A 16,188-nucleotide genomic window follows, 5' to 3' on the forward strand; every position below is an offset into this window, starting at 1 on the left:
TAGACTTTCATTAAGGGGGCGGGGGTGATGTCATGAGAGGGCGGGGCTATGAAGTCACCTGCTCCGGGCACCGGCTCCAGCATTCAGAACTGTTTGTTTCAAACGCTGAGCTGCGGAGTACCCCTGTAAAATTTGAGTGTCCCCCCTGGTTACACTTCTGGGACTATACATATTGGGATAACAGGAATTCCATGATTCACACTATAGAAAGGAGGAAATGTGATGGCGACATATTGGATCTACTTGAGACCAATATATGGCGGGTAATTGAACTAATTCCAACCTATAGGTCCCTAAGGTGACCCAATAATACCCTTTTTCCCATACATGAATAAGCTTATCTTTATTAATATCCTAAACACACATTAACAGAAAAGATCAAAATTCCAGTGTGACTCACTCCCTATGATTTCATAGTTATATATGTGTGCCGACCTGGCCACTCTCATTGGTTGTTTATTTTGCGCCCCTGTGTACCTGCGGCATACACTAGGGGTATTGGAGTGATCAATGTGAATAAAATCAATCACTCGGCCCCCCCTCGACATGTTTCGCTGCTTAAAGCAGCTTTGTCAAGAGGGCAGCGGCACTGAGTGTAAAAACGCCGAACTGGGGTTCAGCTTCCTGTCGGGAGTTCGGAATTGCTGTGATCTGATTGGCTGGAATGGTGTCACAGCCTGTCAGTATCCCTTTTTGCTGACTGGCACTGAGATGTGCCTATCAGCGCTTGAATTCTATCAGCCAATCACGAGTTAGCCTTGCGGAGGGGATTGTAATTGGAGGAGAGGACTTCTAACGTCCTCGATCCTGTAGCGTGTCTGCGCGAATTCTGATGCGCGAACACATGTGTTCAAAACAGGACTAAAGCATGACGTATCTGCGCAGGATCCCCTGCGCCGAAACTTAGTCTCAAGACAGCCTGCGTTCATCGTGTTGTAGAGCTGATGCGCACTATTACCTGCGCAAAAACGTAAACTCTTACTTCCCGGGCTGTTTTCAGAGGTTATCAGGAGGTTAGTGCACACTATGGTCTGTAGAAGCCTCAACTTAATTTTTGTTGTCTATTTAATGGGTCAATGAGTCCCCAAATTCGCAGGAGGGATTCCTTAACTTAAAGGGGTACTCTGGTGCTTAGACATCTTATCCCCCATCCGAAGGATAGTGGCACGCGGCACCCCATTTGTAATCAGTCCAGCGGCGTGTGACGTCACGCTCCACCCCTCAATGCAAGCCTGTGGGAGGGGGCGTGATAGCTATCACGCCCCCTCCCGTAGGCTTGCAATGGGGGGGGGCGGAGCGTGACGTCACATGCCGCCGGCCCTGTGGTCACCGGTAATCAGACCCGTAGCGAACACGCTCCGGGGACTGATTACAAACGGGGTGCCGCGTGCAAGATCACGGGGGTCCCCAGCGGCGGGACTCCCGCGATCAGGCATCTTATCCCCTATCCTTTGGATAGGGGATAAGATCTCTAAGCACCGGAGTGCCCCTTTAACTAAAACCTTATGTGAGATTATAAATTATAATTGCCCTCTCTCAATGTATCCCTTATAAATAGAATTCAGTGATAATGTAACAGTAATTTAATAAATCATGTGATCAGATACTATACGTTTACTTTCTCTATTCCTCCTGCAAATCTATTTAGATGTTTGTCCATAAGCCAAGTATGCTAATATATGTTAATACACAGAATTAATTCGTGTTTCGCTATTATTGTGAATTTGACAGATATATCATCTAGGTAATGATTATTGTATAGATTAAGTCGGACTCCATGTGATCAAGGCCCAGTCCATAATGGATTGTCATCAATTGTCTTTTTTTTTATCTTATTTGTTATGTAACCATAGTGATATCCTAGCTCCATTAATGGGTATCCCTGACACTTTCATCTCCTTTCTCAATTGACCCTCTAAGGACACCGGCAACGAGACACTCAATCTCTCACTGGACTCCCCACATGGGACAACAATCCCAACCCAGGAGCCACATCTCCAATACAGGTGAGTACATGCCTATAAGGATAGCTTGTGGTCTGTTGATGTTCCTACAACACTGTTCACCTCCTCCCTCCAATTTTTCTTTAACCCATTAATTGTCCTTTTTATTCCCTCCTTAAATATAGCACGCATAGGATGGCCAGCAGGGCTCGAAAGACCGCACTCCAACATCCAGGTAAGTATGTCAATTGGCTGTGTGTATTGTTACAGTATATACAGTTCCTAAAGTTAAATTGGCAGGACAATATTTTTTATATGAAAGCAGTGAAGATAAACCCGTCATTCAGACCATAAGGACTTAGGCTTTTAAGCCTCTGAATCCATTTAGCTTCTTCACGAAGCAACTTTTTGTCTATATTGCCATGTCTGGGACCTAATGTCACTTTCATCAAACCCCAAAACTTAAGGGTTGTAATGTCACCTCCATGAATTTCTCGACATGTCTAGCCAGGGGCGTATCTGCCCCTGTATCTTTAGCAGAGACATTTAAACTACATTTTCTGTATGTCGTGTTATCATCATTACTGAAGGTGAACATTACACAAATATCTCATCCTCTTCTTCCCGCCAGTAAATGAGTTCTGGAGTTAAGTTCTGGTCTCCAGAGGATAATATAGCACTTTGGGAGGAATATACACCCTAAAAGTCCAGCACTTGAGGTCAATATGGCGAATATCTCCACAGCCACCATGTATTTCCCTTTGGTGCTCAGATAAGCCGGGATCATGGCAATCCAGACGCTGCAGAACACCAGCATGCTGAAGGTGATGTACTTGGTCTCATTGAAACTGTCCGGTAATGTCCGAGTTAAAAAAGCTGTAATAAAACTAACAGCCGCCAAGACCCCCATATAACCCAGGACAGAGTAGAACCCAATAACGGAGCCTTCATTACACTGCACAATGATCTTTCCCTGATAGGACTGAGTATCCAGCTCTTGGAAGGGGGGCGCTAGAGCCAACCAACCCATGCAAATTATGACTTGGATGGATGAGCAGAACAACGCCAAAGAATTAGACCACTTGCTTCCAATCCAGCGTGTCCAGGAGCTGCCGGGTTTAGTAGCTTTAAAAGCTATGCAAACTGTGACTGTTTTAGCCAAAAGACAAGAAACGGCTACTGAGAAGAGGATTCCAAATGAGACCTGACGTAGCCGGCAAGTGAGGTCCACGGGATGTCCAAGGAACAAGAAGACACAGAGGAAGCTCAGCATGATGGAGACCAGAAGAAGGAAGCTCAGGTCTCTGTTATTGGCCTTCACGATGGCCGTGTCTTGGTACAGAATAAAAGTAATAAGAATCATGAGTGTAAGGAAAGAAAATATAGTGGAAACCACAGAAATAACCGGAACGATTGTGTCATCTGTGTAGGAGAGAAATTCCAGCAGCTTTGGGACACAACGATCCTTCTTCTCATTGGGCCAGTCAAGGTCAGAACATTTCATGCAGGTTTTACTGTCTTGAAAAAAGAAGAAAAATTTTAATTACTTAAAACGTCAATATACAGTGCCTTGCAAGAGTATTCACCTTGATTTTTTTTCATATTTTGGTACATTAAATCCTTAAGTTCAATGTTTTGTTCTGCATGTTATGTGATGGATCAGAACACAATAGTCTAAGTTGGTGAAGTGAAATGAGAAAAATATATAAATGAAACTTGTTTCGAAATAGGAAACAGAAAATTGGCATGTGCGTATGCATTCACGTATGTTTGTATTCACCCCTTTGTTAGGAAACCCATAAAAAGCTCTGGTGCAACCAATTTTCTTCAGAAGTCACATAATTAGTGAAATGATGTCCACCTGTGTGCAATCTAAGTGTCACATGATCTGTCATTACATCTACACACCTTTTTTGAAAGGCCCCAGAGGCTGCAACAAAGAGGCATCAGTAACCAAACACTGCCATGAAGACCAAGGAACTCTCCAAACAAGTAAGGGACAATGTTGTTGAGAAGTACTAGTCAGGGTTAGGTTATAAAAAATTATCCACATCTTTGATGATCCCCAGGAGCCCCATCAAATCTATCATAACCAAATGGATAGAACATCGCACAACAGCAAACCTGCCAAGAGATGGCCGCCCACCAAAACTCACGGACCGGGCAAGGAGGGCATTAAACAGAGAGGCAGCACAGAGATCTAAAATAACCCGGAGGAGCTGCAGAGTTCACAGCAGAGACTGGAGGACCTGTGCATAGGACAACAATAAGCCGTACGCTCCATAGAGTTGGGCTTTATGGCAGAGTGGCCCGAAGAAAGCCATTACTTTCCTCTAAAAACCAACAGGCACGTTTTGAGTTTGCAAAAGGGCATGTGGGAGACTCCCAAAATGTATGGAGGAAGGTGCTCTGGTCTGATGAGACTAAAATTGAACTTTTCGGCCATCAAAGAAAATGCTATGTCTGGCGCAAACCCAAAACATCCCATCACCCAAAGAACACCATCCCCACAGTGAAACATGCTGGTGGCAGCATCCCGCTGTGGGGACTGGGAAACTGGTCGGAGTTGAGGGAAAGAAGGATAGTGCTAAATCCAGGGATATTCTTGAGCAAAACCTATAGCACTCTGTGCATGATTTGAGGCTAGGACGGAGGTTCACCTTCCAGCAGTACAATGACCCCAAACACACTGCTAAAGCAACACGCGAGGGGTTAAAGGGGAAACATGTAAATGTGTTGGAATGGCCTAGTCAAAGCCCAGATCTCAATCCAATGTGGTCAGACTTAAAGATTGTGTTCACAAGCGCAAACCATCCAACTTGAAGGAGCTGGAGCCATTTTGCAAGAGGGAATGGGCAAAAATCCCAGTGGTAAGATGTGGCGGCTCATAGAGACTTATCCAAAGCCACTTGGAGCTGTGATTGCCGCAAAAGGTGGCTCTACAAAGTACTGATTTTAGGGGGGTGAATAGTTATGCACATTGGCTTTTTCTGTTATTTTGTCCTATTTGTTGTTTGCTTCACAATAAATAAATAAAAACATCTTTAACCCCTTAAGGACCAACACAAATAAACCTGTACACTCCTGAAAGACCAGGCCTGTTTTTTCACACCGGGGATGTCTGTCTTTATTAGAGAATAACTCTGGTAACGTTTTGCCAATCACGATAATTCTGACATTGTTTTTTGTCACAAGTTGTCCTTCATGTACATAGTAAAAGTAAGCCGATATCATTTGTAGTTTTTTTTTACAATGCAAAAAATCATGACATTTTAAGAAAAATTAAGATTTTTACTATTTTAACACTATTAGGTTGCATATATTTATACTTACTGATCAAATAGTTTATGAAACTTATACATTCAGATGTCTACTTTATTTTGGCAGATTTTTTTTTTTTTATTCACATTTTAAATTAATTAGAAGCCTAACAATTTAACTTGAAATTTTAAAAATTTTAAAAGTACATATTTTTTAATGTGCTATGCAAGGTTTGCAGAAATTTGAAGGTGGTAGAACATAGGAACACCCCCCCCAAATGACCCCATTTTAAAAACTAGACCCTTCAAGGTATTCGCTAGGGGGTACAGTGAGTATTTTAACACCATAGTTTTTTTGGCAGAAATTATTACAAAGTCAGTGTTAAAAATTCGAAATTTGCATTTTTTCACAAATGCATCCTTTGTGGCACATATTTTTTGTACATCACTTCTGATATTGCAAGAAATGCACCCTATATTTTATTAAGCTGCTCGGCCCGTGTTTGGAAATATCCCCACTTAGGCCATATTTGGTTCCTTGGCAGCATGGTAGGACCAAGAAGGAGAGGAGCGCCATTTGGCTTTCAGGGCATCATTTTAGGCCGGATGGATTATTGGCCGCACTTCATGCCTGCAAAGGGTTTTTGCTGCCAGAACCATACAGAACCCCCACAAGGGACCCCATTATACATACAGCACCCCCACAAGTGACCCCATTTTGGAAACTACACCCACTAAAGTATTCACCTAGGGCAAAAGTGAGTACGTTGAGCCCTTATTGTGTGGCTAGAATTATTTCAAAGTCAGTGGAAAAAATAGAAATTACAAATTCTTTATTTGTAGGACATCATTTTGGTAAGTCGCTTTTGAAATTGAGGAAATACGCCCCATATTTTATCACCCTGTTCGTCCCGGGCTGGGAAGTACCCCTTACTTAGGCTATATCTGGTTGCTTGACCGCCCGGTAGGACCAAGAAGGAGAGGAGCCCCGTTTGGCTTTCAGGGCATCATTATATGAATAGTCCCCATTCATGCTGCCTTTTTGCAGTACAGGTAACTTAAGGTTTCGCTAGTTGGACCTAGCTTTTTCAAGAGTATGAGGTACTCATACTCTTGAAAAAGCTAGGTCCAACTAGCGAAACGTTGAGCCAGAGGAGGAAATTTTAGCTCAGTCCCTGTACTTATAATATGGATGGATCACGGTGTGCTGTGACACTATGTCTGTAGACGGTGTCAGAGCAGAGTGCTGCAAACAGAGCTCCGTGATCAGGTTCATCCCTGCATAGATTGCGATAAAAACCATTACAAATAGGGACTGTAATTTTAAAGCACACACTGCCACCTAGTAGTAATTTTGAGTACAAAAACTATTATTTTTGAATTTATTAAAAGCTAAGTTTTAGACCACAGAGGGTCTCTATTCAGAGTTTCCCTGAGGGGACATATATCCCCAAGGTTGTTGTTCAATCTGTAGTACAGGTGTCCGTTGTCATGTCAAAAAAGGGATGCCAATGTACACCGTACCCGTCTCATTCAGAAATGAATGGAGCTGCTACAGTATACATCAGCATCACTCTTTTTGACGTGATGCTGATGGATACCTCTAACACTGCACAAACGCAGTATGAACAGGACGCAGTGTAGGGGCACAGAGCACATCCACGGCTTATTTCACACTACAGATGCCCCCCGGCAGCAGTGACAAGGGGCGAGATAACTGCTGCGGCTGGGTAGCTCAGTGTGTCCGCTCATGACTGCCAGTGGGAAATCCGCCGCTATGAGTGGACACACAAAGCTACCTAGCCGCAGCAGGGAGCTCATTATCGTGACTGCTGGCGGGCATCCTGGTTCTATGCACCTGGCCAGGCAAAAAAGGTTAGTGGTTAGGTCCCGCATCACATGAGAAACCTTGGCGTGGTGTGCGGGCTCAGGTATGTCCTTCATATAAGGATATACTGGCTAATGTCTCATTTTTACATCAGTTTTGAGGATTAGCTAATATCATTGTATATATTTACCACAGGATTGAAACCCCACTTTTGTCCATAGGTGCGGGTCCTCTACCCCATTGTATGAGTGCACAATAGCACTTGGGGTTGAGCACCTGTTATCACCTTGAGACTACGTTGTTTTGTTTAAATGTATTTTTATAATTTTTTTTACACTTTTTAATAAAAATTTACACATTTTTTTACACTTTTTTTTTACATTTATTGTCTTTACACTTTATTTTTTTACACTTTTATTTATTTTATATTTTTTTACACTTTTTTTTATGCTTTGGAATACTTAGTATTCCAAAGCATTGCAACTATATTCTGCCTGCTAGTTTTACATTAGCAGGCAGCATATCAGGACGTGCCTCAGGCACGTCCTATCAGGCAATAACCGGGGCAGACCTGGGGGTCCTAGTAAAGACCCCCGGCTGCCCAGGTAAGCAGCAGCACCCTGCGATAGTTGCGGGGTGCTTCAGGAGAGAGACATAGGGAGCCCCCTCCCTCTGTCAAAACTCCTTACAGCTCGCGGTCGCTTCCTCCCTCCCTCTGTCATGACACTTACAGCCAGCGGTCACTTCCGACCGCGGCTGTAAGGGTTAAAATGCCGGGACTGAAGTTTACTTCAGCCCCGGCATTGCGGCAGGGTCCCAGCTGTGTGTTACAGCTGAGTCCCTGCTGCAATCTCGTGGGTGCACTGGGCAGCACCCACGAGAGCCATGGACGAGTATACACGTCCATGGCCCTTAAGGTGTTAAAGTTGTGGGTATGTTCTGTAAATTCAATGATCAAAATCCTCAAACAATCCCTGTTAATTCCAGGTTGTGAGGCACCAAAATACGAAAAATGGGGGGGGGGAATACTTTTGCAAGGCACTGTACCTTCCCTCCATAATGATCGGTGGAGCACAGTTATTTCTAATGTCTTCTTACCGGTCATGTTTGAGATTTCCCCCGCGGCGCACGGAACACAATTATAGCAGCAGCAAAAGATCTTGGACTTGGAGACTTTCTGGGTTCCTGGTAAACAGTTATCTGAACACTGAGACTTTGGGACCTATTAATAATGAAAAAATAAGAAGCCAAGGAGCGATGGAACATCATCACTTCCTCCACTCCTCTCAGCATGAACTTGTGGTCTCTGATCGTGGGCTCCTTGTTCCCTCAGCACATCCACCATGATGCCCTACAGTATCCCCACCACGGCTACCACAACCAGTCCCACTAGTGCTATGCTCAGCCACTATATCCCCCTCCACACATCAGCACTACCTGCAGAGACTGACTGTGACACAACTCCTCCTCGTGGCTAATTCTTTCCTTCTGCATAGTACTAGGGTGGGGGATCAGCCCACTACTCAATACTTTGCTCAACTTGTTTAGATTTATAATGTGATAGCTTTCTGGGAACAGTAGTTCCACAGTGAGTTCTATGCTGTCTCCTGATTGGCCTGGGAGCTGTATGAAACATATGTAACGTACTAGCGTACTATGTGTCCTAGTTCTTACCAGCGTTGGGCTACATACCCTGTGCCATGTATCTTCTGTATTAGCTGTATTTCTTGATCTTAGGCTAGGTTCACACTGCGGAATTCCCGGGAAGAACATTTCTGCCCGGAGATTCCGAGTGCGGCCAGTGCCGACTGAATCAGTAGGCACTAGGACCGTGCAGACACTGCAGTCTCCGATAGACTGTAACGTGTTCCGCTGAGTATTTCCAACTGAAGAATGAGCAACGCCATTCTTCAGGCGGAAATTTTCAAGCAGATTTTCCGTTCACAATTTCCGCTTCACAAATTCTGAAGTGTGAATTTGTGAATGGAAACCCATTCACTTTGATATGCATTTTAGTAAGCTGAATTTCTGCTTGCAATTTCAAAGCGGAATTGCAGGTGGAAATTCCGTAGTGTGAAGCTAGCCTTACTGCTCTTATGTGTCTCATGCTGCAGTTTCCACTCTGGCCTCTAGGGGCCACTCCTGAGCACTGGCTTAGTTTTATAGAGCAAGTATGTACACCCTGTTAGTTCCCCCTCTAATCCCTGCAAGGCACACCCTATATAAAAAGCCACACTTGTTTCCTGAGGCCTCAGCAAGGTTGTTTATCCTGTGCTGCTTAGACCCTGTTGTCTGACCTGAAGTCTGTCTGCTTAGCCTGTCTGTCTGCTGATCCCACCTGTATACTGGACTTTGCCTTCGCCACATCCCCTGGAACCTGGCCTGTCTCTCCTGTTATGAACTTGGACTGTCTACTACTATTCCTGTCTCTTTGCGGCTTGTTCCAGCCTGCGCCTCTAGCCATCTTAGCTCGCGGTTGTCACGTTACCTACTAAACACCTTAATCAGTTCTGCTTCGTCTGCGCTATCTTTAGTGTCAACTACCAATCAGAAGGTGAGGGCACTGTAGTGGTCAAAGACTTTCAAGCCAAATGGTATGGTCATTAAGTATGAGCTGTGGTCAGTAGCGGTCTGGTCATTAGGGGAGACCGGAGTCCTCGTGCCTGTGAGTCCGGAGGTGCCGGTGACCAAGAAATCCAAAGTCACACCACAAATACTTGCAAAGAAAAACAGGGTACCCGCACTCACCGCAGGGCTGCTGTAGCTCGACTCTTCTGGCAGAGATGGACGACCCAGTATAAGACCCATAGCAGGGCGCTCAGAAGCGAGGAGACTGCAGGTTAAGTTTCACGCTAGTTGCGCTTCTTCTGGCCTCGAAGAGGCCGGAAGAAGTGCAACTAGCGCGAAACTTAGCCGGCAGTCGCCTCGCTTCTGAGCGCCCTGCTACAGGGCCTATACCGGGGCGTCCGTCTATCTGCCAGAAGAGTCAAGCTACAGCAGCCCTGCGGTGTGAAACCCTGATTTGTGGTCTAAGTATTTGCGGTCTATCTTTGGTGTCAGTTTGCCCCATTCTGCCACTTGTGACATGGTGGGTCCATGAGTTGTCTATGGAAGGGGCAGTAAAGATAAGTCTATGGATTTCTCTGGTCTAAACCATGATCAATGAGTTGGAGATTGGGAAAGGATGATAACTTATAGACATGATGACTACAAAGCTTCACATTTCCTCAACTCTATGTAAGAGATCAGATTCCACAGCAAGAAAAGCCAAAAGAAAGGCAAACCTGCACATGTTATTGTAGATGGAGCTGTGAATATAATGGATGGAGCTTCACCCTAACACCTGTGACCCTTCATCTAAGCTTCTAGTCTCAATCCTCATTAATCATACGAAAATGTTTCCTCCTCACCCGATTCCCACTGGTCTTCCATATTATCCTCTTCACCTTGATTCTAAATGTATAGTTCTCTGTTTCTGTATGGCCAACATAATTATATTTCAGATTCCCATTGCTGTATCCAATCCAGTTCACAGTAGAATATTGGTCAATAAATTCTCCATTCATAGAAAAATAAGGATTTCCCTCAGTGTCACGTTGATTTCCCAGATAGCGATGGAGCTAAAAGAGTGAAAGACAAATATTGTTTATATTGTATTTCTAGACCCGTAGACTATGCTCACACTGTAAAATCTGCAGGTTTTAATGTAAAACAGTCATAAAAAATTACTACAATAATTAAAGTCCGTAATAAAGTATCCATAAGTCCAGCGACCATTAAAATAAAGAGCATGTTAATTATTTTGGTTGTTAGTGAGTAAAGATGGTCAAGATTTAAAAAATTGCCCGTAAAATGTAAAAAAAAAAAAAAAAAGGCAGATTTTTTTTTTTAACAGACGATTCGAACAAAGTAGCTAGCCAGGCGATAAATTCTGGCTAATTATATTATGCAACGCTCTATACATTTATGCACGGAATGTTACACAAAGCTGTGAGTTCTATACACCCAGGTCAGGTGCAGAGCGCCCGGTCTACAGAGTATAGGGAGATACATAGCAATGCATACAGTATACAGTGATGTAGAGCGCACCCTATGAACAGTATACAGTGGTGCAGAGTGCACCCTATGTATCTGCCCATAAACATTATTCCAATAGCCATTCTGGCTTGTCCAGGTGATATTTAGCAAAATGGCAGATGGGCAGCAATGTTCTTTCTGGAGAGGAGCAGCTTGCTTCTTGGAATCCTGTCAGGCACAGCATTGTTATTCAGTGTCCTCATGATGGTGGAATAATGAAGATTACATTATCTAATATGACAAAGTTCTGTGGTTGCTTAGAAGTTACTTATGGTTCTTTGTTATCTTGTGGACTATATTTATACTAGTAGAGTACCGATTGAAGAGATCAATACTTTCACTATGGATTGCATTGAGCTGTATAAGCAGTCAAATGAAGGCATGAATAAAAATTGTTATTAAAAATATAACCCCCCCCCCCCCCAAAAAAAAAAAAAAAAAGAATTTAAATGACTATCCTTTTCTAGTTCAAGTGGTGTGCCTGTGGGGTGGTGTGCCTGTGGGGTGGGGTGGCCCAGAGCTGGGGGGCTTGGTTTGGCAGCAGTGAGGTTGGCTCACCACTATGTTGCTCCCCCTGTGAGTGCTGGTGCTGTGGAGGTGGTCGCCGTGTAAAGTTTAGGTTAGGGACGCACTTGAGTGAAGTGGCCGTGAACTGGCAAGTGGGCTTGTACAATTTGATCAAAATTTATACTAACTGCCCAATGTTTTGTTTTTTGTTTTTTAAATTTTGCTGAGAAGCAGTTGATCGATTTATAAACAAAATAACAGTCCCATGCTTATTTCCCCATAACAGTCCAATCCATAGTGTCTCCATAACAGTTACATTCCTACCCTCCATTTAACAATAAGTACCTGATGTCTGTATTTATAGAAAATAACGTTCTTCTCAGTAGACTGTCTGCCCATAGACATGTACAGATCATGTAGCGCCTGGGCCAATAAATATACAGCTTTATACACTCGGTCAGAGAGTCCTTTGCCATGAAAGCTATGGAAATCAGTGATCAATTCTGTCCCTGAACAGTTATGAAGTTTAATGTTGTATATGGGTTGATGGATTTTAATCATTTGAGGATATATAGATAAACATTGCAGGTTCACCATCCATATATGAGCCAGTAACTTATCTTCTGGATGATTTATGGTCTGGAAACTTTCATAGAAGCTTTTCATATCTGGAACAGGCAGCTTAGAAGGTTCAAGAGCCAAACTCCCATTAAATGCCTCTCGATGATGTTCCAAAAGAAATGCATTGAAGGAAAATGCTGGACCAAAGACCAGAGTCTTATCACGGAGAACTTCTCGTATTGCAAGTAACCGATCTGCAAGATCTGGAGAATATATCCCACAGAGGATTATAACCTGGGCTGAGGACTTCCTGATGATCTCCATGTTTCTTCTCTCAATGTCATCTAATACACTTAACCTTACAAATTTCACTTTGATGGTGTAGGCCACACAGATTCCATTCATGGTCAGATATTGGGTCACAATCTGAGCCTCCTCATCACCACTCTGATCATCAGAAGACACAATTCCAACCCAAATCCATTTAAAGAATATGATCATCTTGGATAACACCAAATAAAAGATCTGGGCACTTTGAATTGTTCGATAAAACGTTGGGTAGAGATTTCTGTCCTTTAGGGCGTAACATGTGGCCCTGTAGCTGATCTGAGAAAATAGTGAAATTACAGAATAAGTATAAATTGTATCATGAGGGAAGAACAGTAAATATAGAACAGTCAGGAGGGATGAGCCAAACTAACCAGAGATAATGGCCCAGATTTATCAAACTGCTTTAGAGAAAGAATGGAGTGATTTTCCCCCAGCAACCAATCACAGCTCAGATAAAGAGCTCTGGTAAAGTGAAAGCTGAGCTGTGACCTTCATATCCGAGCAGAGAATCAATGACCTTCCTTGTTGGCTGTGGAGATGTCCCATAGTAGCTTTATTTATAGGGTTACCGATGGGACCAGCAGCCCCAGGTCTGACTTTTCTTACCCGGAACTAATGTGGTTATATTTGTATATAATTGTGAATCCAACGTTCTTCTGGTTTTTCTATATGCTTAATGTGCAATGTCGTGTTTTAGCCACAAAATGTAAGAAAGCAGAGACAAGCATAAAATAGAAGGGAATGATGCAGGAAAAGGCTTCAGACAGGACCGGGAACTAGTTTGGGGGGTGTGAGCCCAGTTTAGCTCCATGTACACGGAAGAAGCAGTGTATATAGTTGTTTTAGTGCCACTGTTACCAGATCGAGTGTGTGTCCCTGAGGGTCAGCTGGGAGCGGGCAATGAGGAGGCCGTAAGTAAGAATGTAACCAGTCAGGCCAAGATGAGGCCGTAACATCTCCCTTGTATATAAAAGGTCCCCCATGGTATTAGAGACTGTCAATAGTTTGTAGATGCAGTCATTCTAGATGCACTGTGGCCCTGTGGCTGTGAGGCCTTTTGAACCATCGGGACATGCTGAGATATTACATCTAAGTGATTCTGTAAATACTAATGTATATATTATTTTGGGGTACAGAAGAAGTTATTGATGGTGGCATTTTATATAATATTTCCATCTGCCATTATACAGCCGCATCCTGAACCTATAACCACACTTGCCCCTTACATTCGGAGCCATACAGCCTTTATGTGATGTGATTCCCTAGAAGCAGCGATTCCTTATTCTTCTGTGTAACAAGAGTCTGATGGAACAAGCTATTAATATTTTTTTTTATTTTCCCTGTTTGGAATCAGAGGTAAAATGACGTGCAGTAGAGGCCTCATGTATCTCTACGAAAGCCGAAGCCATAACAGAACCTTAATACGACCGTACACTGAGTGCAAAGGATCATATGAAACATCAAAACAAGGAAGAGTCTCTGCAGCCCAGATGGAGGAAACTCCACATGGTCATTGTAGAATATAAGTGATGAATGAGAACTGGATGAATTGCTTATCCAAAAAGATCGAGAACATGAAGACACCCCCTACCTGTGTGTATCGGTATAATGCCAGTATCTGTGCCATGGACATTGTAGTTGCTGAACCCTGATCTCCAATAAAACCGACTACCTTCCTCTGTCCTGTACAGGAATAATTGGGGACGGTCCTTCCGAGTCCTGATAAAATCTGTAGGACACTTTTCACAGCTTTCACAGTATTGGAGCAGGAGTCGTATACGTGATATCCCAGAGAGACATTGGGTAAAATTGTCTGATCTTGGTTAATTTCCTCAATGGCGAAACGGAAAGTCAGCAGATACTTGTAATACAGAGGAACTGGCCTATGGAGATGATAATAGACAAAGAGTGACAGAGGGAACATGTGACACCTGATCATATACAAACCATATGGTAAAGTGGCTTCCCCGAGATATGTTATCCAAGCTGGAGCCCTTACCTGAACCTCGGTCACTGCTGGGAACCATCTATTAATAGAGTCATCCTGGGGCAGGCTCAACCAATAGAGCACAGATTTCACTAATCAATACATATGTCCTGTATTAATATGTATGACAAATCCAATGATTCCTCATACAAGTCCTCTAAGGGGGCTAAAAAGTGTAAAAGAAATATCAAATATTGTTAACTCCTATATAAATGAACCCCTTTCATATTAAAAGTTCAAATCACCCCACTTTTACCATTTTCCAAATAAAATTAATGTAAACAAAATAAAAATAAACATATTGTAACGCCGAGCGCTCCGGATCCCGCTCCTCCCCCGGAGCGCTCGCGGCGTTCTGATCTTGCTAGGGGCGCCTCGGTCAGACTCGCTGACTTGGAGTGCTGCTCTGTGTCCCCCGGCGGGGATGCGATCTGCGTGGCGGGATGTGCCTGCCCGCGGGTCGCATCCCGTTCCACTCTGCCGTTGCCTCTGACTACGAACCTTGCCGCCTGCCTTGACCTTCTGCTACGTCTGCCGCCTTGCCTTGTCCTTGTGTACCGCGCCTGTCTCAGCTGTCAGTGAGGTTGAGTCGCTATCGGGTGGAACGACCTGGGGGTTACCTGCCGCAGCAAGTCCATCCCGCTTTGCGGCGGGCTCTGGTGAAAACCAGTAACCTCTTAGATTCCATTCCCCTGGTATGGCCCACGCCATCGCCTCACTGACACAGAGGATCCACCACCCGTGTCCTCCCCGCATACCAGCCCCGGATCCTGACAGTAGATCCAGCCATGGATCCCGCTGAGGTGCCGCTGCCGAGTCTTGCTGATCTCACTACCGTTGTTGCCCAGCAGTCCCAGCAGATCGCCCAACCAGAACAACAGCTGACGCAGTTGACCGCCATGCTCCAGCAGCTTCTGCCAGCCCAGCGTCAACCATCTCCTCCGCCAGTTCCAGCATCTCCTCCACTCCGAGTTGCTGCAACTACCTATAGAGTCCGCTTGTCTCTCCCGGAGAAATTTGATGGGGACTCTAAGTTGTGCCGGGGATTCCTGTCCCAATGTTCCCTGCACCTCGAAATGATGTCGGACAAGTTCCCCACAGAACGGTCTAAGGTGGCTTTCATGGTCAGTTTGTTATCTGGAAAGGCCTTGTCCTGGGCCACACCGCTGTGGGACCGCAATGATCCTGCCACTGCTTCTGTCCAGTCCTTCTTCTCTGAAATACGCAGTGTCTTCGAGGAGCCAGCCCGGGCTTCCTCTGCCGAGACAGCTCTTCTGAATCTCGTCCAAGGGAGCTCTTCAGTGGGCGAATATGCCATCCAGTTCCGCACCCTCGCCTCTGAGCTAGCTTGAAACAATGAGGCCCTCTGCGCGACCTTCAAGAAAGGTTTATCCAGCCACATCAAAGATGTTCTGGCTGCACGAGAAATTCCTGCTACCCTGTCTGAACTTATCCATTTGGCCACCTGCATTGATATGTGTTTCTCTGAAAGACGCCAGGAGCTTCGCCAGGAAAAGGAACTTGTTCACACCAGGCGGTTTTCTCGCTTGGCACCTCTCTTCCAGAGTCCTCTGCAACCTACCCCTGTGCCTCCCACCGAGGAGGCAATGCAAGTGGACCGGTCTCGCCTGACCCAAGAAGAGAGGACTCGCCGCAGAAATGGAAATCTCTGCTTGTACTGTGCCAGTACTGAAC

General features: G+C 44.5%; 1 protein-coding gene across 1 annotated transcript; it reads right to left on the reverse strand.

The window, feature by feature from the left end:
• Positions 1-2,553: 2,553 nt before the first annotated feature.
• Positions 2,554-9,495, reverse strand: LOC130360474 (vomeronasal type-2 receptor 26-like). Its single transcript, XM_056562964.1, has 3 exons — positions 9,370-9,495; positions 8,130-8,253; positions 2,554-3,461 (listed from the first exon to the last, which is right to left on the reverse strand). Exons 1-3 carry the CDS (start codon positions 9,493-9,495, stop codon positions 2,554-2,556), a joined length of 1,158 nt encoding a protein of 385 aa, XP_056418939.1.
• Positions 9,496-16,188: the final 6,693 nt, after the last annotated feature.

This window comes from Hyla sarda, chromosome 3, assembly GCF_029499605.1.
Source record: "Hyla sarda isolate aHylSar1 chromosome 3, aHylSar1.hap1, whole genome shotgun sequence".
NCBI lineage: Eukaryota > Metazoa > Chordata > Amphibia > Anura > Hylidae > Hyla > Hyla sarda.

What these genes read in the sequence shown, in the direction of transcription:
- LOC130360474 (XM_056562964.1), bottom strand. Translation starts at nt 9,495, where the DNA reads ATGGCTAGAGGCGCAGGCTGGAACAAGCCGCAAAGAGACAGGAATAGT. An exon ending in AGGCAAAGTCCAGTATACAG is followed by an intron (nt 8,254 to 9,369) that starts GTGGGATCAGCA and finishes CATTATTAATAG; the next exon opens with GTCCCAAAGTCTCAGTGTTC. An exon ending in GGAAATCTCAAACATGACCG is followed by an intron (nt 3,462 to 8,129) that starts GTAAGAAGACAT and finishes TCTTTTTTCAAG; the next exon opens with ACAGTAAAACCTGCATGAAA.